Source organism: Trachurus japonicus, chromosome 17 (genome assembly GCF_045865225.1).
Source record: "Trachurus japonicus isolate A0001 chromosome 17, Traja_1.0".
In the NCBI taxonomy this organism is placed as follows: Eukaryota; Metazoa; Chordata; class Actinopteri; order Carangiformes; family Carangidae; genus Trachurus; species Trachurus japonicus.
The window spans coordinates 13,193,402-13,215,467 of NC_140923.1; the positions used below are offsets into that span (position 1 = coordinate 13,193,402).

Below are 22,066 nucleotides of genomic sequence, written 5' to 3' on the forward strand. Positions count from 1 at the left end.
GGTTCCCTATCTACAGTGCAGTAGGTGTCTTTAGACATGCAGGCATGAAATGTGAGGAATGAAAATCATGACCAGCATTCTCGAAATGGCCATACTGTAGTAACATGACGTGCCGTGCATTGCACCTAACAACTGTGCAGTCAGATTGTTGTGTGTGTGCGCAGCGGATAGACGCGTTTTTTCTCCAAGGTTGTGCTTTTGGTTACTTACGGTAAGGTGGACCCGCAGTGTCCACTAAAGGATCAGGTGATCCACTAACTACGAAGCGAAGGCTGACTGGGGAAAATGCAAAATGACATATAGCAAATGTCGGAGCATAATTCATTCACATTTTCGGCTCAAAATCGGACTTAAATTGCACCGCTGGAGCTCCAATGTGACGATGGCTCGTTAGGGCTTTGGTGGCGCGACTGCTCGGATTTTTTTTTTTTTTCTGGGATATTTTTAATTTATGAAAAATCACATTCACAGACAAATATTGGTTTCAACATGGGGCTGTGCTACAGTTTGCGTCCCCGGCTCTTCGGGGACCTGAGCGGGTCTATCTCCAACGCTACCTCGGACTCGGACCAGCCTGCGGACGCCGCCGCCGTGCCGAGCCGCGCCGGGGGAGCAGCGCGCCAGGAGGACACCACCGCCACCACCACCACCGCCACCACCGCCGGGGGATGCGGGGAGACTTCGGCGCTACGCGGCCCCGGGGACCCTGCTAGGCTGCCGGCCGCCGGGGAGCAGCAGCAGCAACACCGCCGTGGAGACACCGGCACCGACGGAGTGCTCATACAAAACGGCGGTGGAGGTGGAGGCAGCGGCGGCGGCGGCGGCGGCGGTGTCAGTGGTGGTGGTGGTGGAGGTGGTAAGGGGACAGGGAAGGACCGCGGCCGACGCTTGCAGCTGCTGCAAAAGACTAGCACCCAAAAGCAGAAAAACTGGGACAAATTGCTGGTGGAGGAGAAGGAGGCCGAGAAGGAGGCGAAGAAAGTCAGTAAGAATATTGACAGGGCGCTGAAGGAGCTCAAACGGGAGTATAAACAGACGCATCGGCTGCTGCTGCTAGGTAAGGTCCACTAGTAAGTCCCTATAGGTGTTGATGTTATGTTGTTGTTTGCTTTTTTGGACTACAAGGCGATTTTATTATTAGAAACCAGAAAAAAACAAAAAAACAAAAAACAAAAAACGTACCGGCCTTTCCAGAAATTATGTCACACACACATACACACACATACATACATACACATACACACAGCCCTGGCGAAGGCCTATTTGCCACATCTGTTGGCTTGGCTTGGCTTGGCTTGGCTGTGAAGACTACTACCCCCTGCGGCTGTCAATGACAAACGATGAAGATGGACGTGTAGACTCCAGTGAGTGGGCCTGCTGTCTGTCCTGTCACTGCTGCTACATTTATAATACAGTAGGCTTATGAGGGGATTTTACATAAAGAAAGCCAATAAAAAACTCAATGAAAACTCAAATAAATACTTCTATAATAATAATAATCCAGATTTACACAGGTTTCCACTTAGCTTTTGGCTACTGGGACGGGTTCACCTTCCTGGAAACTAAAGTAGCACTAGTGGGAAGTAGTATAGCCAATTATATTACAGTATTTATCTTCTTCAACTCATAACTGTAGGTCTGTGTTGTTGTATAATAGAGAAAACAGTAGCATAGTGTTGTATAAGGTCTTTTTTTTATTATTATTATTACGCCTTACAATACAAATATATAGAAAGACCATGTTTATTTTTAAATTAGCATATATAGGCTACTGTGGTATAGTGGAGTTGTAGTCCAGGCACTGACTAGCTACTGACTGGAAATGTAGTAGAGTGTAGTGGCCCATAGTTAAATATAGTGCAGTAGAGTGGTGTGTGTGTGTGTGTGTGTGTGTGTGTGTGTGTGTATAGTGTAATGTAAAGTTAAGTAGGCTATAGTAGGTATACAAAGATACTTAGAGTAAACTTTTGCTTTTGCTTCCTGGTGTATGTTTGCTGTGTTACGTAGTATAGTAGGCCCTATGACCTGACCTGTTGGACGTCTGTCTGTCTGGCTGCAATAAAAATAGTCTTTTGATTGACTTATGTGGCACATTTACATTTGCTTTTTTTTTTTTTTTCATTACATAATCGAGCACCGTGGACTGGAGTGCCTGTATAGTGAGTGAGTGGCCTGTAGTGTTGTTGTATGTATATGTAATACCTATAGGATATGGTTCAGCAGACCTCAGTATTCAGAGGTGCGGAAAAATCCTTTTTGCCACAGCGCAGTGTAGTGTAGTGTAGTGTAGTGTAGTGTAGTGTAGTGTAGTGTAGTGTAGTAGGCTACAGCTGCTTGTGGTGAAGCGGGGACAGAACAGAAAACAACAACAGCATTTTGACTAATGGTGTTACATGCACAGTGAGATGTTTCAGTAAATAGAGCACGATGTGGTACAGTGACCCGTGGTTTAGTGATGTAGAGTGCATTTCAGTATGGAAACATGTTAGAGACTATGTGGATTTTAGTTTCTGGGCCGTGTTTACCCTCAACACTAGTGTGGTGTAGTGTGGTGTGGTGTATTATGGTGTAGTTGTCTGTGGTGGTGGTGGTGGATCATGTCTTTTTACGGAACAACTATTTCAAGTGTTATGTAAGGTACAATTAAAAATAGCATTTTGTTTGACTATGACACATTAGAAGTCCGTTTTTTCCCCTGATAATGATAATAATAATAGCAGTAATAGTAAAGTGTGGTATACACTACAGTAGTGTCTCATGTGCTGGAATAGTACAATAGAAAGTTGTCTAGTGTAATATAGAGTAGTTTAACAGGCCTTATATGTACTTAAAGAGCCATTTTGATTCAGATTTCCAGTGGAGTGTTGTTGTAGTGTTGCGGATTATTACTTATAATAGTGTGACAAGTTGTCACATCCGTTCATGAAAAAGCCAATTGACTACAGCAAGTGTTACACATTTACAGCGAAGTTTTCAGTAAACACTCGTGATAACAGTATGTAAGAGCCCTTTGTAGTATACCACAATAAACAGCATAATTTAGGAGGTGCTAGATTAAATCATTGTATAAAGTTTGGAGTACAAGACAAGACAACTCTTAGATAATGGAGAGACTGATTTTATTGCGTCAGTTTCAATGTCAACTTCAAAGCGTTTATTACTTTTTGTATTTATCAGTATCTGAAATAGAAGTTAAAATAATCTCTTATAGCTCCAATACAACGGCGATCTGACCGGAGGTTGTTTTACAGAAGAGTTACAGCGAAACGATCACTGTTAGAGTCAAGTTTGATTTATTTGCATGCACATAAATCAGTTAGTGACCCAACTGAGGTCATTAGTTTTATTACGCGCTCCAGAGAAATGTAAGAATTACATGGAACCAGGCAGTGGTTGACAGCTTATGACGCATTCATTTACATTATATTAGATGTGTTTTAGCAACTACACACTGCTAAACACACATATATAGGCTCCAAAATTTAACTTCCACTTTTACAAATGTATCTCTACAGCTCCTTTTTAGTGTAAACAGACATTTAAGGTGACTTTACAACCGTAGATTTAGCTCAATCAGATGTATTGTTATTATAATATACCACACATAAGATATTATACGTAGAATAACATAGACCTTCAGTTATCAAATACAATACAATACAATAAAAAAACAAGGTGAGGGAATAAGTTGTGACGGTCACACGTGTGCCACTTTTGTATGTATTTGCTTTACTTTAAACAGTGCAATGCTTTATTACTCTGTATAATAAATGGCTACCAGTTTAATTTCCTGAGTAAACAGCCCCTCACTAATTACACACAGGAAGAAATGGCTCATCCTAATGAAGTCACACAGGGAAGTGTCATACATTCTTCCATGAGCCACTGTTGACAGCCTTTACACCATGTGTGATCTGTGTTTTACTGTGAGTGGTTTCAGCATGTTGTTATTATGGGATTCAGGCCGGCTTTCTCCACCGAGTCACAATTATTTTTGGGGGAGATATCTGTCCCGGTGCACTGAGAAAACTATCCACAGGCCACTTTTGGGTTTTTCTTGTCTTGAGAGGCCTTGGGGACTTTATACCCTGCAGGTCGGTCTCCTGTAGGACTCTTGTTGCATGCCAGAGGACTGAGGTGGTTTGTGTTCCTCTGAAAGTGGACACCTTTCAAATAGTGTTACATTTCAAGGCAACGTATGCTAGCTAATCTGGGTCACTTTATCTGTTTGTATTTGCTGCAGGTATTTAGCTGAGCCGCGATAGCCAAACGCAAGGAACTTCTTTTTTTTATTTTTTTATTCTAACAGTTTTTCCTGAATGAGCTGAGGAGCCGGAGCTGGAGTGCGTCACTTTCAGTCGTGTTTATAGCCACTTCAACTTTTGTGTTTCATCAGTGCTCTGTGGTATGACACGAGCTGACAGCTGATCGTTTTGAGCGAAGTTACGACTCTGTGGAAAAAATCTGCAGGATTCAGGGGCATTTAGGGTTTGGGGTGGGGGTGTGGGTGGGAAATGGCCCGTACAAGATATCAAGGAGAAAAGGTGTTTGCACTCTTGCTCACTGTCCAAAAAAATCCTCTTTTCAGATGCGTAGGCCAACAAACATTTGAGAGCAACAGGAGGAAAAGGCTCGCACACTGATCAAAAATGGCAATGTCCTCCCGTACAAGATATCAAAAATAATTTAGATTAAAGGTTTTGTATTGATTAGTTTTAAGGCTTTATTGGTGCAGAAATTATGCTATAGTGAAAACAGATGGGACGGTTACTTACTCACCTTATGTATTTCAGATCAGGTGCAGCAAACCTGCTGAATTAAAGCTTCTAAATCTGATACTTGTATATTAAATTAGCTATGTTGTTACAGTCAAGTTTTTTTAATTTTTTTTATTTCACTTTACAAGACACAGAGTGAAGTTCATGTTAACAATAAGACAACTAGTCCACCTGCAGAAACTATGATGATCAATTGATTGTGTAAGTCCTCATTGAACAAAAGAGCTTCATTCTGTTGCAGTCACAGTTTATGATCTGATTATGACTTCCTGAAGTGAATCAGCTTCGACAACCTAAACCAAAAAAAAAAAAGAGAGAGAGACAAAAAACTTAATCGTTTCCAGCTTTTAAACCGCAAATATTTTGCAGTTAGTCGTCTTTACTAGTGAACAGTCAGATTCTCAGGAAATTGTCATGAGCATTTTCACTCAATGAGTCAATTATGTGATGATGAAAATGCCCTCACTCACTTTTATATGTATGTAACTCACACAGAGCGTCACAGAAATGAACCTTTCGGTGACTGTCCAGGCCTCTGGTATCTCCGTGCTGATCAAAATAAGGCCCGGTTGTGATGTGACGGGAAATCAAGCTTCCTTCAAACACACGAGTTTGTGTCTCAAACATGGGAAGTCGAGTAGTACACGATATATTTAAAGTAGCTCGGAAGTCAGGGAAGATATCAGGAAAATTTCCACTAATTACGCCATGAATCACTGGAGTCACTGGAACAGAGGGGTTATTATAAGACTCCTCCAGCCAACACAATAACATTTGTTAAGATGCCGTTGCCTGTAAAAATGCAGAAACAATAACAAAGTCGCCATGAAACGGGTTCGACCAGAAGACGACTCAGAAACTCTGGATTCTTTTAATAGAGTTCTTCAGACTTTATATTTTAGTCCATGAGCACAGGGATGGGAACTGGAAGGCGAGTTCCTATTATTTCTTGGAAAGGAAGTTACTTTATTGTTAGGTCTCTTGGATCAGATTCTGCACAGGGCCTGTGATAATATCTGTTACAGCTTTCCTAGATGTCCTTAACTGTGCTGTTTCATATCTCAGCCTTATCAGCCTTCATGAGCCTGAACAACAGGCTCCTAACAATGTAGTACACTCCACACACAACACAAGTGATCGCTGGAATCAGGTAGGCCATTAAATAGGTTGATGGAAGTCACAAGATTGTCATGTCTGGTCCGTGTGTGTGTGTTTTTTTGTTTTAAAGGGATAGTATCATTTTTTTTAAAGTGGGGTTGTATGATCTACAAATAGCCCCTAAGTACTTTAATTGCAGTAGAAGACTCTCTGCACTCCTCCCGTTAGCAACGTCAGCCCATAATAGCCCTGCCCAGAGATTTACAACATACAGTGTTGTGAACAGACCCAAAGAAACGGCCTATTTTCGCGGCCTAAAAGAGGTTTTACGTGAAAAAAAATACACAGTACCATTGTTCGCTATAAAATAATTTTTTCTAGCCCTTCAAAGTGCAGGAAAAACACAGTTTTTATTTGGACCTAACCAACTCACGTATCCCTCCGCCCAGGGTTAGCGCCCGACGATCAGCAGTTGGTTAGGTCCAAATAAAAACTGTGTTTTTCCTGCACTTTGAGGGGCTGGAAAAAATTATATTATAGCGAACAATAGAACTGTGTATTTTTTTTCAGGTAAAACCTCTTTTAGGCCGCGAAAATAGGCCCTTTCTTTGGGTCCATTCACAACACTGTATGTTGTAAATCTCTGGGCAGGGCTATTATGGGCTGGCGTTGCTAACGGGAGGAGTGCAGAGAGTCTTCTACTGCAATTAAAGTACTTAGGGGCTATTTCTAGATCATACAACCCCACTTTTAAAAAATGCTACTATCCCTTTAACTTTGTCTTCTAAAGCCACTATCCTGCACCTGAAACCATATTTTTTTTTTGGGAAAAGCTTACTCATCCACAGAGGCTGGCAGTGGGGAAGGTATAGCCCCGCCGGTCGGTCGGCCCTCCCTCCCTCCCCCCTTTAAATACAAGTGGAGTCGGGGTTGAACTTTGCTTCTGTCTAAATGGGTTTTATCATTGACTTGACTTCATTGAACTTTGCTACTAACTGCACAGAGTTCCCAGTTAATGTAATGACCGACAGAAGGTACCGGAGTATGTATGAATTATTGTCATGCTGCTGATAGCAGGGCTGGCAATGTGAATCGTCTTGATACTCTACTCCAGTCAGCTAAATCGGAGTGAGCCACACCACATTAGAGAGGACATTGGACTGTGCTCTTTCTCTCTCTCTCTCCTGGTTTTGCTTACTGTATAATTCCTGCTTTATCAAGAGCCTCTGTCCCTCAAGAGACTGCTCTAAAGTTCTTTCCGGCCTCAGAGAAAGAGAGAGAGGAAAAAAAAAAAAATTCAAGGAGCCTAATTTTAGCTGGATATCATTTGGACGTGTGCCCCGTTTTTTTACTGTACATGCTTCAATTACAGTCGGGGCTTGTAAATAAGTGTGGGAGATTTATACATAGAAAAGAGCTCGTACTTTTAAGTGTCAGTTATTCTTAGATTTATTGTACCACCAGTTCACTGGCAGTTATAATCTTTTACCCTGCCAGAAAAAAAACAAAAAAACACATGTATTTGACTACATGTAATGTATTTTACTAAAGGCCAGTGGTTTTGCAGTTTTGCCTCTGTTGTGTCTCTCTGAAATGCAGCTTTACATTGTCGAGAGTTGATAAGCAACTATATACAGTATAATATATATACCAGAGAGAGGGAGGACGGCCCGGCGGCGTGGTGGTTAGGCCTTCTGCTGCTGCACAGGTTCACTACCGGCCTGGAAACACTAAAAATATCTTTGTCAGACTTTGAAAACAGAATATTTTTAGATTGTCTTATTGCTATGTTTACTTAGGAGGAAGATCTGAAAATGTCTTCCAACCCCTGCACACACACACACACACAAACATGCTGACGGAGGAGTTAATAATGGAATATTTCTGCTCTTATTACCTACAAATGTTTATGTTATATTAATGAGAGTTTAAAGCTTCCTCTACAGATGAGTTGTTTCTCTTTAAAAAAAAAAAAAAAAAGTTTGACCGCTGGACACAAGATGTCGCCTGCTGTACTTCTCTGTAAAGTACAGTCTCACATTACAGTTGTGTTATCTGTGTATTGGACCAAATCAGTTGTTTTATATCTCACAACATCCTGCTCATATGTTATGGCGTCTTAAAAAAGTCAGATTTATGGGGGAGCACAGAGAGAAACTTTCCGCCCCCCTGCACATACAGTGAAGCTCAAACGTCCAGGTGAAACAGGTATAACAATAAGCTAAAAACAAAACTCCCATCTCCCTTTTTTGAGCTGAGGAGGGGAGCATTTAAAAAGAAATTCGACTGCTGAAAAAGGTCAAACCCTGACGAGTGCGCACACATCCTGTACGTCTGGTGGAGAGAAAGCCGTAGCGAGCTAAATATACATATCAGACACCACTTCCTAAAAAAAAAAAGAAGAAAAAAAAAAAGATAATTTATGCAACAAAACCTGATTCTGTGTCATTCATGAGGAACTGACAGTATACAGTCCCAGCCATGTGTGCAGCGCTGCCTCTGGCCGCTAGAGGGCGATGTGGGCCAGTCACTTGTTTTGACCTTGCTCTCTGAGGTGGGGAGACTGGATTTTTTTTTTCTTTTGGCAGGGGTGGGGTTGTGGTGTTACTATTTTCACACCACTATAGGTGAAGTGAGGGTTCCAGGCTCGATTTATTTGCATGCTGCACAACTTTGTTGCACTCATTTCACTACATGAAACTTGTATTTGCATTGTGTTTGCATAATGGACATAATAACAGCACAGCACACTCCTTCTTGTTATATTATATTATATGTTACACAACAATTCATTCATGGTTGTCTCATGCTATTGAGTGATCTATAAATGCGTTTGTAATATAAGCAGCATACAAGCACAGTGTGTATGTAATGATTGTTTTTGTCTTACCACAGTGCAGCACAGTGCAATTTAGCAAGTTAGCATTAGCTCAGTGTTTTTTTTTTTTCCTTTTAAAGGCCTCGGTTAAGTTTCACCAGTCGCTCTTGTGGCGGAGCATTACAGTCAGTCATGTCGGTGCAACTGTCACCTGCAGATAACACAATGGTAGTCTAAATGGAAAGTGCAGTGCTGGATAGTGAGAAGTCAGAGCGTAACAAATCCACAACCCCATTTTGGTCTGGTGGAGAGGAAGCCACAGCAAGCTAAACATAAATGTCAGACAATACTCACAACAGCGACAGTTTTTCTATTTCCTCCTAAATGTCATGACCATAACTTCCATCGCCACCGCCACCACCAGACTTGCAGCACCGTACCTGTTCTGTGTTTTACAGCTTCATCGTATGTCACAAGCGCATTATTTCTCAGTCTGGGACAGTATAGAAAGTGTTATATAAGGATTTTTCAGCATGGGAGGTCCTGTAGTAGTGATCTGTAAGTGTAGTGAGGTGAGTTTTACAGCACTGAGTTGACAAAGTGGGGGCCTGCTGGGTGGAATTGTTAAAAAATATCATTTATCTTTCATTTTAACTTCACTTTTATTTACAGCGTGTGGAAGACAAGTATATTCACTGTAAGATTGACAATTCACATCATAATAAACAGTATTTTACTTTGTGAAAATGTATCCCTGCACTATCCCATAGTGATTGTGACTGTATGGTGACCTGCTCCAACTGAATGTTTATTTTATTTTATTTTTTTTATTTCCCATAGTGCCACTACAGTTTTACAGTAAGATGATAGATAGACTGTGTATGGCTCATTATTTTACAGTACAGTGACATTTTGTGTGATTGAATCCAACTCACTTTTGTTGGGGATGCATAAGCAGTGTCTACCCTAACCTTATTCGACTTAATATTTTCATTTTATGGTAGTTAATACTTCTGCTTCACTACATTTCAATGCAAGGTGTTGCATATTTTACTCAAATACACTTATCTGCTATCTTAAGTTAGTATTTCCTTGATGCATTAAGATTTTTTACATATGATTGAAACATTACACACTACTGTATAACAACTGCAGTGTATAAGAATATATTCCAATGCACAATGACATAACTCTGGAAAGGTGGACTTACTGTATCCTTTTTCTCCTTTTTGTCTACTTTTACATCTACTCCACCACTTTTCACTCCACTACATGTATTTGATTACTTTAGTTACTCTACAGAGTCATATCAATAATACAAAATATGATCTAGAAATACATTTTAATGCATGATTACAGGTTAAGATTAGTCTTATTTGATCCTTAATGGGGAGATTTATTAGGTAACATACAATATATACAGTAAGTAACATGACCCTCACCTCTTCCAGGCACAGCAACAAAGTAATGTACATGTCAGTATTACAATAATAAGTGTTAAAATATGAAATATTGGAAAACATTTTACGGTAATGCATCATATATGTTGTTATTTGAGCACAGTACATGATAAATGTAGTGAAGTAAAAGTGTTAAATGTAAAATGTGATTACGTATGTGACATATAGGCCCCTTAAAACTGTAACATGGTACAATACTGGAGTAAATGTACTCAGTTACTTTTTTTTTATCATGGACATTGGTTCAATATCAGTGTATAATGTTTAATATATATATAAAAAAAAGACGGCCTATTGGATCCACTAATTTCCAGTACAGACAATTATGCTTTATAACATGTTACAGTTACAATTTCTTCCTGTACAACAAAGTTATGGTGGAAAGTAACTAAGTGCGTCTAACTGAATACTGTATTTTGATCGGAAGTATTGTACTTGTCCTCTACTTTTGTTCACAGCTACAGTTACTTTGCAGATTAGGATTTACACCAAAAACAATGCAATCAGTTTGGGGCAAGTTGATATGTTTTTCTTGACCTACTTTTGCAAATAGGTGATGTTAAAGATAAATAATGTTGAAGATAGTAACCATCCATGGTAATATCTTTTTGTGCAGTGTGGAGAGTAATGCAACACAGTAAACTATAGTTGTGTGCAATAACATTTACTCAAATACTGAATATAAGTATAATTTTGAGATATTTGGTCTTGGTCTATATACATTTAAGAGTACATTTCATATTGTACTTGCTCTCCAGTACATTTATTTAACAACTATAGATTATACTGTACATTGAAAACTCATAATCAGTGTATGAAATACGAGGAATGGTCACATTAGGATACCAAACACTGTAAGCTCCGCCTTAACCTGCACCATCATTAAAGTGCTTTTGACACATTTATAATAATAATCATGATAGTAATTGGAAAATATGCAATAGTGTATTTGACACATGTCACTCTGGCACACAATGACAACTTCTGATATTTTTTTGGCTTATGTTTACTTAGGTAAAACATTGAATAGGCTATTTGTTTGTACAGAGTTTTTTTTTTTTCTTAGGAAAAACTGGTTCTCTCACCTGATGTGTGTCTAATTTAGGCACTATTAAAACTATCCTGTAGACCACAGATTGTAAACACAACTGCAACTTTAATGGGGGTAGGCTACTGTAATCTTTAGACAGAAGAGGGCTAAAAAAAAAAAAAAAAAAACTTCTTCTAGCCTACCACTTTATATTAGTATTTAAAAAACAAAAAACAAACATTATTAGGCCTATACAGATAATTAAAGTTTAGTTTACACATTAACACAGTGTGAAATGGGTTGCCAGTTTGGGCCAAGGCCACCTCTCCTCTCAGACTGGAGGCCAACAAGAAGAAGGAGAAGGAGCAGAAGAAGGAGCAAGAAGAGAGAGACCCAGCCCCTCCTGTTAACTAGCAGCACACACAATGGTGGCGACCGGGTCTCCCTCCCTCTCTACTTTTCTATTTTTTTTCTTTTTCTTTTAGCCGATTAGTTTGATGGCTCGTCTTCCCTTTGCCACAGTAGTTATAAAACGCGTTATCTGTCTAACTATCTGTCTATCTATCAGTGCGGGTTGTTAATGTTACAGTTTAACGGAGGTTTGTTTTCCACCTCCTCCTCCTCCTCCTCCTCCTCCACCGCCGCCGCCACCACCACCACGGCTACTTCCTGGTGCCACAGAGAGAGGCAGTGCTGAGTTAAAGAGACAGAAATACTGATAGAAATTCAGATAGAAAAAAAAATACGGAGAGAGAAGAGAAGAGAAGAGAGAGGGGTTGGAGACGCGATAGGAACAGTTGACTGGATTGGATTCCCAGGAATTGAATTGGAAACAAAAAACCCTCTCCCTCTCCCTCTCCGTCTCCTTATTTATATGTATTTTCTTTTTTTTTTCTTTTCTTTCGCGGGGGGGTTGTTGTTTTTTCTGTTCCTCTGTTTAACCGAGTCGTCGTCGTCGTCGTCATTCTTCGTCGGTTTGTAAACTAACGGGCGGTTTGGATGACGGTTGGCTGCGGCTGAAGCGGAATTGTAACGGGGGAACGTATTCCTCCCTCCGACGGAGAAGCCTCGCAGAGATTTTACCCCCTTCTTCTCCCTTTTTTTTTTTTTTTTTTTTTTTTTAATTATTATTTTACCGTAGACTCGTCCCTGTGTTATATACATATATATTTTTAATTTTTTTTTTTTTAATAAACCACGATATCATCATCATCATCATCATCATCACCACCACCATCGTCGTCCCTGGTGTTATTTTTCTATAGATTTTTTTTTTTTTCTATTAGCGATTCCACACAAGGAAGAAGGGTTAGGGCGACGGAAGAAGATGGGTTGTTTGGGCAACAGCAAGACTGAAGATCAACGCATCGACGAAAAGGCACAACGAGAGGCTAATAAAAAGATAGAGAAACAGTTGCAAAAGGAAAGACAAGCTTATAAAGCCACACACAGGCTCTTATTACTGGGTAAGGCTGATTTTATGTGCGGAAATCTAAGCTAACACCGTAATCCCCCCTTTTTTTCGTTTACCGAACACGTAGCCCCCATTTGACAGCGTGTGCAATAATATGTCATGGTGAAGGGGGGGGAGGTGGTGGGGGGGTTGGGGAGGTGGATATTGATGGAGCCTAACGTTACAATTTATATCTGGCTTCATTTCCAAAACATTTATTTTTCATTTTGTTGCTGTTGTTGTTGTCGGGGAGGAGATGTTATGTGGTGGTGTGTGTTGCTGAAGGAGGTGGTGGTGGTGGTGGTGTTGGTGAAGGAGGTGGGGGGGGTTGGTGGTGTTGGAGAGAGAAGAGAAGGGGAAGGGGAGGGGAGGGGGGGGCCTTTACGCTAACCAGGATATCCTCGTTTGTGGGGGCACATTTGGTTGATATTTTTATGTATTTTTTATTTTATTTTTTGGTCTATTTTCGAAGGTGCGGGAGAGTCCGGAAAAAGCACCATTGTGAAGCAGATGAGGATTCTACACGTCAACGGCTTCAACGCGGAGTGAGTGCTCTTCTCTTCTCCCTTCTTTATTATTATTCCGTATTTTAACGGGCAACGTTAACGTCAACGGTTGCGAATGTGTTACGTTAACGGCTATTCTTCTTTTTAAATTAAAAAAAAACGGCAAAGAGAACGCTGTCGAGGCCACGGTAGTAGCCTATGTAGCACTGTGAATGGATTTTCCCCAGGCACTGCAGCGCCTGTTGGGCCCAGTATCCCATGCAAAGCAGCTAATATCTTTCCCCTCTCTCTCTCTCTCTCTCTCTCTCTCTCTGTCTCTCTCTTTCTCTTTTTTTCTTCCTCCTCCTCCTCCTCCTCCTCCGTCTTCTTCTTTTTCTCCTTTTTTCGTGTACCATGTACAGTTATCATACATATGTGAGGATCTCGGTGTCACACAGATGCCAAATAATTCACTGTTTCCTGTTTCATGTGAGAGGGTGAAAGGTTGTGATCGACACAGGCCTATTGATGATTTGTTTTGCTGCAAGGCCTTGCATGGCATTGATCTTACCACTGGTCTATTTAAAAAACAGGGCCCAGTACATGTAAAGAGTCCTGTAACTGTATAAAAAATAATCATCTTTATGTTTAAATTCAGTGTTTGTTTTGTTTTTTTCCAAAGAAGGGGTTGGGTTTTTAGAGAATATGGAGGCATGATCTGGCATTTTGAAGATTTTAAAAATGACAATATCTACGTTACAGCTCATTATATCTCTACGTTTACATTATAATGAACCTTATCTTGCATTTCTCTGTTTCCTGTCATACACCGGTACATAATCTGGGCCCTTGACACCTGTAATGTATAGATCTGTGTATAAAATGCATTAGAATACGAGCTAACCTGCCAGTAACCCCTGTCTTACTCATAACCACATGGATGATAAATCTTCTGTTGTCTGTTGTGGTTCTTGTTTTTGGTAACTGTTGCCTCACACACATTTGTTCTTGTTCTCTCCCCAACTTTAAATGCAGAGAAAAGAAACAGAAAATCCAAGATATTCGGAAAAACGTGAAGGATGCCATAGTGGTGAGTTTTATCTGTATTAACCCCCCTCACACACATACACACACCCCCACCCCTCCCCAAAAATGTGCTCAATGTCTCTGTTGTTACACTGGATCCCTCTGCAATCCCATTTCACTGATTATTATACAGGCTTACGGTCAGATTTTTTTCCCTCCTGTATTTGTCATCAGCTTAATGCTTGTTTTTTTCGTTTGTTTCTGTTTTCTCCCACTATTTCTGCTTTGTAGACTATAGTGTCTGCGATGAGCACTTTAATACCCCCTGTCCCGCTAGCCAACCCAGAGGACCAATTCAGAATCGAATACATCAAAAGCATAGCACCTCTCTCTGACTTTGACTATTCACAGGTAAGACGTGCGTTAAGTTTCTCTCTGAGTGTGCGTGTGTGTTTGCAGATGTGAATATGAGTGTGTGAGACGATGAGAGAAGGGTGGGATGGTATATATGTGCTTTTTTTTTTGTCTTTCTTCATGTATGTTTGTGTTTGCGTGGGTGTTGAATGGTATGTGATGGCTAACAATGTTGGTCTTAAAGATAAAGCTCAGGAGATGTCATTTTTGCTTTAACAGGCCTCATATGTTGCTTGTTTCTTTTGTAAACAGACCAAAGCTTAGTTAAGAATGAAAATGACAAATTACCCGTATGAAATCAGCAGTGTCAAGTGCTTGTTAAATGGTTTGATTTCCCCCTTCAGAGTCAAAGCAGATGTCCTGTATGTGGATTTGAATGCGAGCTGGAGCGCATGGGATTCTTCTTTTTCAGTGTGTGATCGGCCATTCAGTAGTGCGAGGTCATGTGTTGGGAGATGTAGATAATGTTTTACATAATTTTGAAAGTGTTCCTTGTTTGACACTGATTGTGCAGAGCTGCCAAACGGGAATGGTAAATTAACATGGAGCTATAAGATAAATGCATGCATGGAGGTCTGGATTTTTATTTTTTTAAACATTTTTTCTAATTAGTTTACTTCAACTTCAGCCACATAGAAGTTTCAACCTTCTACCGGCTAAATCTTCTGGAGTTGACAATGACTCCTTTTCTGTTCTGTTGTGCGTTATCTAAGGTACCAAACACTTTTAAAGTTTCTACAGCTGAAACGACCGGTCGATTAGTCGACTGACCGAAAACTTTGCTACTTTATTTGATTTTTATGTTACAGTAAACTGAATGTCTGCATCTGCAGCTTGTTTTGTTGTTTTAAGGAGGCTTTTTATAAACTTTGCAGATCTTAACCATTTAAGATAAGATGGAGTGGAATTGATTTCATGAGTGGTTTTGCCATCGTATGGTCACTGAGTTGGAGTTGGATAATACTGAGGCCTCAGTTGGTTCTTCTGGTTCCTGCAGGCCTCAGGTTTGACCCATGCTATCAAAATACGGCTGTGTGTCCATACAGGACAGGAGGACTGTTTTTTTTGCATCGCTAGGCAAGGCAGGCAAGGCATCTTTATTTATATAGCGCATTTCATACCAAGGCAACTCAATGTGCTTTACATAAAGACAAAACAATTAGAAAAAAGAAGCATAACACAGAATAAAAACAAACAAAACACTAAAAACAGAGTTAAAAGCAAGAGCTACTGTAAATCCTATCTGTTTCTTTATCAACTTACTAGTATTTAATGGCACATCTAAGTAAAGGAATCTATCCATTAGAAAGGATTTGGGTGTTGATGTCCTGACAGTGAGAGCGTTAACTTAACAGGGCAGCGGTGGTTTGTGCTGCTGTGATGTTGAGTTGCGTTGTGTTGCATTGTGTTGTGTTGTGTTGCGTTGTGTTGTGTTGTGTGAGGGCCGGGGCCACTGGGAGAGCCCGCGTCGAGTTCCCAGGCCTCGGCCGGGCCAACGGGAACAACATGGCTCTGTTTGGAGTGTCTGCGCTTGTCATCGGTCTCGGGCTTCACTTGTGCCGTCGGTGTCACCACTACATTGTCACGTACTAGTGCCACCGGCCGGGCATGACATCCAATACGGCAGCGCAGGGAACACGGCCAATCAGCAAACCTGTTGGCTTTTCACCTGTTGGCGCCATTTTGAAAAGTGAAAGCACTTCTTTTTTTTTCTTATCTGGAAAACTTTTGAACAGAGGATGTCATCATGGCGAAGCAAAGTTCATTAATTTCTAATCTAAAGGGGAAAGCCAACTCTTGAGAAACACGATGTTACAGTGAAATTAATCTTAGTTGCTGGGTGATAAGGTGTTGCGATGGACAAGAAGAAGTAGACAGTAATCTTTCACTTCCTACATTTCCCTGAATGACTTGCTGTATACAGTAGGCTATGTGTAGGTGGAGAGGGTGATGGTAATAGCTCACCATGTACCAGTTTGAGATTTTCTCTTGGGCTGTGACTATCGCAGTTATTCTTTTCATTATCAATTAATCTGCTGATGGTTTGGTTGGCAAATCTTTCTATAGTTTAATAAAAATGGGAAGAAGCCGGTTGAAGATACAGTACGTCCATCACAGCTTCCCGTATAGTCCAAGGTGATGATGTCTTTCAGATAGATGTCCCCAAAGAAGATAGAAGAAAATTCAATTCATAGTGATATTGAACCAAATCGCCAGTGGCTCAGATGATTTATTGATTTACCAAAACAGTTGCAAATCACTTCCTGTCAATCGTCTAGTTAATTTAACAGCCAACGGTTGTAGTTCAGCTTTCTTTATTGGCTTCAATTGAAGTTGAAGTTCCTGTTCTGCATTTTTTTTTTAAAAAACCTGAGCGCAAAATGTTTTAAAGCTCGGACCAATTTGAGTTGTTTTCTGTCCGTCTCAGCTGAGTAAACATTGTTCTCTACCTTCTGCCATGATAAATGTGTTATATTATAACTGCTGTGTCATTGTGAACTAGTCCAGTCTGTGCCATGTTTCCTCGTGTATATATAGATATTTTTTTTAAAAGCCGTATTATATAACGATTCCCTGCGTGTCAGGTGTCATATGTTGGTATTTTGTGTGGTCATATGACGTGACAGTATAGAGAGATTTTTTTTTTTTTTCCAATCACGGAACGCAGAGGAGCCTGAGGGAGAACAATGATGTGATACGTCCGGTTATTCAAATAAGAAGGTGACCGCGCACCGTCCTGATCTACTGGAGATGTGGACGATGGAAAAGTTGGTGTCGCTTCTTCTTCAGCCGCAGATTTCCTCCTGTATATGTTTGTTGTACATTGATAGAAGTTTACGCCATTTACTGTCGATTTGGAATCACATGAAAAAATATCTTTTATGAGTCGAGTCAAAAGGAACAAGATTGATCCTGAAATGTGAGATTTTGAAGGAACATTTGTGAGGCATCACATCACAGTCTGCCCCTATGTACCGGTTGACCTGCTTAGTATATTGAAAGGCCTTAAGTCTTTATCATCAAGGTGTGTCCCTTTTCAAAAACTTTTTCCCTACAGCAGCTTGGGATAACAGAAGGAAAAAAGAAAAAGAAAAGCACAGATGCAAACGGTCGTCTATGCAAATGGAAACAAATGCCAGTGCGGTAGCTGTGCTAGCTGCCCAACACTGACTGTCAAGTGGAGTGGAGCAAATTCAAATGAGCCTCGGCCACTGTTGTTGCACCATGTAAGCTTCCCTCTATCAGACATGTTAAAGCCAACATGTACCACTCTCCATTTAGATACTGAAACAAGCAGGTCACTGTAGAAGCTGAGCAGCATTTGACTAGTTATAAAGGTTTCTTGTAAAGCCTCCAGACAAAAAAAAAAAAAGAGGAGGATTATTATGTCCACAAAAGTTTGCTCTGTGCTTGGGAAGATATGAATTACAGTCGGTTGTTGTATAGGCGGTGGCGGTGGAAGGTGAGCTCCACGCCGCCCGGCCCCACCTTTTATTCAGCTGATCTACTTCTGCGCTCGGGTGCAGAGTTACTGTACAGATGATGATGAGTTGTTTAAACTGTGGCTAAACTTTTATTTCGTGTTGTCTGTTTACAGGCCGAACCCGTAATTATGACTTTATGTTGGAGAACTTGACCTGATTTCTTCTTCTGCTTCTTCTTTTTTTACACCTCATTCTCCCGTTTTTTTTTTTTAGCCCTACGAGTTTGGTTTTTCCTGCAATTAGTTGATCAGTTCAAGATCTGTGATGTGGGGCAAAGGGTGGAAAGGAGGGTCGCTCCGTTTGTGGATCCTTGTTGTGAAAGATGAACTGTCTCGAACAGAACAGCCGCTCTCTCTCTCTCTCTCTCTTTCTCCTTTTTTGCTATTGCTCTCTCTCTGTCTCTCTCTTCTTTTTCTTTTTTTAGCTAAATTTGTCTGTACTCTTTAACTGAGGTAACCCATGGAAGTCAGGTCTCTCTGTGCTGGGCGACTGTTACCTAACACAGATATTCTATTCAAATCCAATAAATGAGATGATGGTGGTGGTGGTTTACAGAGGAGCTAGCTGGTTGTCTGGCTGGCTTTGTGTATGTATGTATGTACGTACTGTATGTACGTATGTATGGAGGAAGGGGTTTGTGGTTATCGGCTGTTGCGCTATATACGTTTTTTGCTCCGAGGCCAAACTTGAACCCAAAGGAATCCCACTAGTGTCCTTCTGCGACAGTCAGAAGACGCAAGACGTTCGCTCCACAACTTTGTTTTTGCTAAGTCGAATCAGATTTAGGCCATTTTGTTCTCTGTGTCAGCCTGACCTATATGATTCAAGTGAAATATTACATCACACACACACATACACACTCACACACACACAGATACACACACCCCAGCTTGATTAACACTGAAACTCCAAGGCTTGGGACTGTCAGAATCAGTCCGAGCAAAAGAAAACCAGCAGAGAGTCAGTCAGCGAGCAGCATCTGATGATGATGATGATGATGGGAGCGGAGGTGAACGACTCGACAGGGAAGAGCAGAGGAGGAAAGAGTTAAAAAAAAAAAAAAAACTTGTGTTAAAACAAATTCCCTCCTGGTCTCTTTCTGTGTTATCAGTTCCTCTGTAGGGCACTGCAGCACACACTGCATTTATTCAAAGGCCCAGTGTCACACGCCTCTGTGGAAAAGAGCCCTGAGGACCATACTCTGCTTTTTTTTTTTTTCTTCCTTCTTCTTCTTCTTTCCTCCCTTCTCTGCCCCTTCCACCCTCTACCCCTCGTCCTCCCTCCATCAAGTCCCACCACCAACACACTTGCTGGCTTTCGTTTCGTTTCGTTTTGTCGGGCTGACCCGGTCCGGTCTTAACAAACATTCAAGCTCCCTCCGGTTTTATACTGTGGTGTCAAAATTTTTTCCGGAGAGAGAAAACTAATAGCAGAAGAATGTAATCAGCTCTGTTGAATCTTATTGATACTGGTTCGAGGTGGGCGTTGAAGTTTGACTGTAGCAGAAATGGAAGCAAATACGGGCTAGAAAGCAAATATGGCCCCATTTTCTGTGTTAGTCAAGAGAGTTCGATGCAGCAGGTGAAACGCTACGGATGAACTGTACTGTGTTGTTGTTGTTTAATTGGACATAATGTACAGTACATGACAGCACTTTATAGGTAACATGAAAGCATCATAGTGTTGCAGTTAATCCTGATTTATGCCTAATAATGAGTGAGAATATATATAAAAAAGTGTTCTCTGTGTGAGACTTTCTGTGTGGACTAGATGAGTGGATTTCCTCCATGTTGAACTTAATCACCGGATCTGCCGAGAGGAGCTCTCCCGGAGCATGTGATCATTTATCAGGCTCCTTCTCCCTCTCTCGCTCTTGGTTCGGGGCTACTTTCACCCTCTCTCCCCAGTCACAGAGCAGCAGCAGCAGAGCCAGTGCTGAGTGCAGAGCAGTCATGTGGTGGTTGCAGGCGAGAGGAGGAGCCCATCTGAAAAGACATGTGCACAGGAGGCGACGAGGGATATTAGCCCAATCATCTTTGTTTGGGGCATACAGAGAGAAAGGGAGAAAGAGAGAGAGAGTCCTGGGAAATGTCTCAAAGTCATTGATAAGATGAGCTCCCCTCATAATGCTCCCCATTGTCCAGGAGCAGGAAGTCAGCTGAAGCGCTGATACTATGTATAGTCATTTACAGCATCTAGGCCTATATGGATGGATTTTGCACAGCAGGGAGTGCTGGGCTATATTTGTATATTTTAGAGGATGCAATTAATTTTTTTTTTTTTTTTTTTTTTTACAGTTACTGTTCAACTCTTGTCGTGTGATCTGTAACACATCCAAGTGTAGCACCTTTTTTTTTTTTTTCAGAGTTAAGAGAAAGAAAGGGAGCAGAGCTTGTGACCAGAAAGTCATGAGTTTGAATTCAGGAACTGTTGGATAAACCTGTATCGAGGAAGTGAATCAACCTCCCCTGTGCTCCACACACGGCCATGACAGGAGGTGTAAAGCCGGTTGGGTGCCACGGAAGATGACTCTCATTTACGATCAATCTGCCTATTATTTCCTTTATCGGTCATTTGGTGTATAAAACACACAGGGGGAGGGGGAAAGTGAGAAGTATCCCTCACTGTTTCCCAGATGAGCTCATTAAACTTCTGGTCTGTCTGTCTGTCTGTCTGACCAACCTGAAATATTTAACCCAAAGCGAGAAAAGCATCAAAGCCGTCACATTTACTTAAAAAATGACATAAACGATTAATCGATTATCCAAATAGTTGGGTGTTTCTTTCAAACAAGTAATTGATTCATTGTCTAATCACTGCAGCGCTTGTGTAAAGTACACCCATTACTGTTTACAGTATTGAGTAGTCTTGTACTTTTTTTTCTTTTTTGTGGAAATGTTTTAATCACTGTGTCGTCCGCTTGAAATGGAAGTAATTGTTTGTCGCAGAAGAGATTGTGATGCTGTGATGCTTTTCTCTCAGCAGTGAGGCTGGAGATGGGACATGGTTAGCTTAGCGTAGCATAGCTTAGCTTAGCTTAGCTTAGCATGTATCCTGGTAACCTGCCTGAAGAAGAAAATGTTTCCCCGCTACTGTAAAGCTCACCAGTCAGCACACGTCATTTTGTTTGTTACATCCACACATGAGTAGAAATGTTACAGCAACATTTATTTTCTGGTTTTCACTGGCCCACACGGTGTCGGTGCAGGTTGCCACATGAGGCCTTGTCTGTCTTGTCTGTAGGCCCCAGTTGTGCGCTGGTGTTGGTGTGTGTGTGTACACTTACGTCCAGTGGAAATAGGCTGGATCGTACCGACGCCTGACAAACTCCAGGAAGCAGCGCGCATAGTCCTTGTGCCCGTTACCTGTTTGTCTGGAAATAATACTAGTTTTTCTGCTCCTGCTGCTGCTGCTGCTGCTGCTGGTGGTGGTGGAGCAATAACAATTCTTAGGACCCTTGTCTACGGGGAACCTGATCGCCGAGTGGGCATGGTGTAGGTATTTACATGTAGGTCTGCACGAGTAAAGGGCACAGCTTCTTTTTTTTATACATACATATCGCATTGTGCTGTGGTAAAAGGGGTAAATGAAAGGCAGTAAATTCCCTTTTAAAACACCAACTGAACACATATATATATAATATACAATATTACACATCCAGGAGTCGTACAGTACGTTACTTGAGCAATTGTGCTTTAAAGAGAGGCTGATATCTGTCCATGCAAGTTGAACATGGGTTTTCCTTCAGTCAAAATGTCTGAGTGTGTGTGTGTCTGCTTTAAAAGTGTGAATGTGACTTTAACCTTTCCACAGTCTTTGTTTTACAGGATATATGATTGTCTGCTGTTGTTGTTGCTATGTTTCATAATGATTTATTCTTTTTTAAAAAATTTTTTTACCCCTCTCTTTTTCCTTCAGGAGTTCTTTGATCACGCAAAGAAGCTGTGGGACGATGAAGGAGTGAAGGCATGCTTTGAGAGGTCCAATGAGTACCAGCTCATCGACTGCGCACAATAGTG

The 22,066-nt window shown here is 41.0% G+C and overlaps 1 protein-coding gene across 2 annotated transcripts in view; it reads left to right on the forward strand.

Annotated features, from left to right (window-relative positions):
* The first annotated feature begins 271 nt into the window (after positions 1–271).
* The window catches only part of gnal2 (guanine nucleotide binding protein (G protein), alpha activating activity polypeptide, olfactory type 2), a 58,398-nt gene continuing 36,603 nt past the window's right edge, over positions 272–22,066 (forward strand). The window contains exons 1-5 of one of the 2 annotated variants that reach the window (XM_085803886.1): positions 272–1,057; positions 13,110–13,182; positions 14,158–14,212; positions 14,440–14,559; positions 21,966–22,063. In XM_085803886.1, the coding sequence (XP_085660012.1) occupies positions 490–1,057; positions 13,110–13,182; positions 14,158–14,212; positions 14,440–14,559; positions 21,966–22,063 (914 nt within the window). In that variant the 5' untranslated portion in view covers positions 272–489. Of the gene's footprint in view, positions 1,058–12,410; positions 12,651–13,109; positions 13,183–14,157; positions 14,213–14,439; positions 14,560–21,965; positions 22,064–22,066 lie in introns of those variants that run through there. The other variant, XM_085803888.1, reaches the window with a different exon arrangement.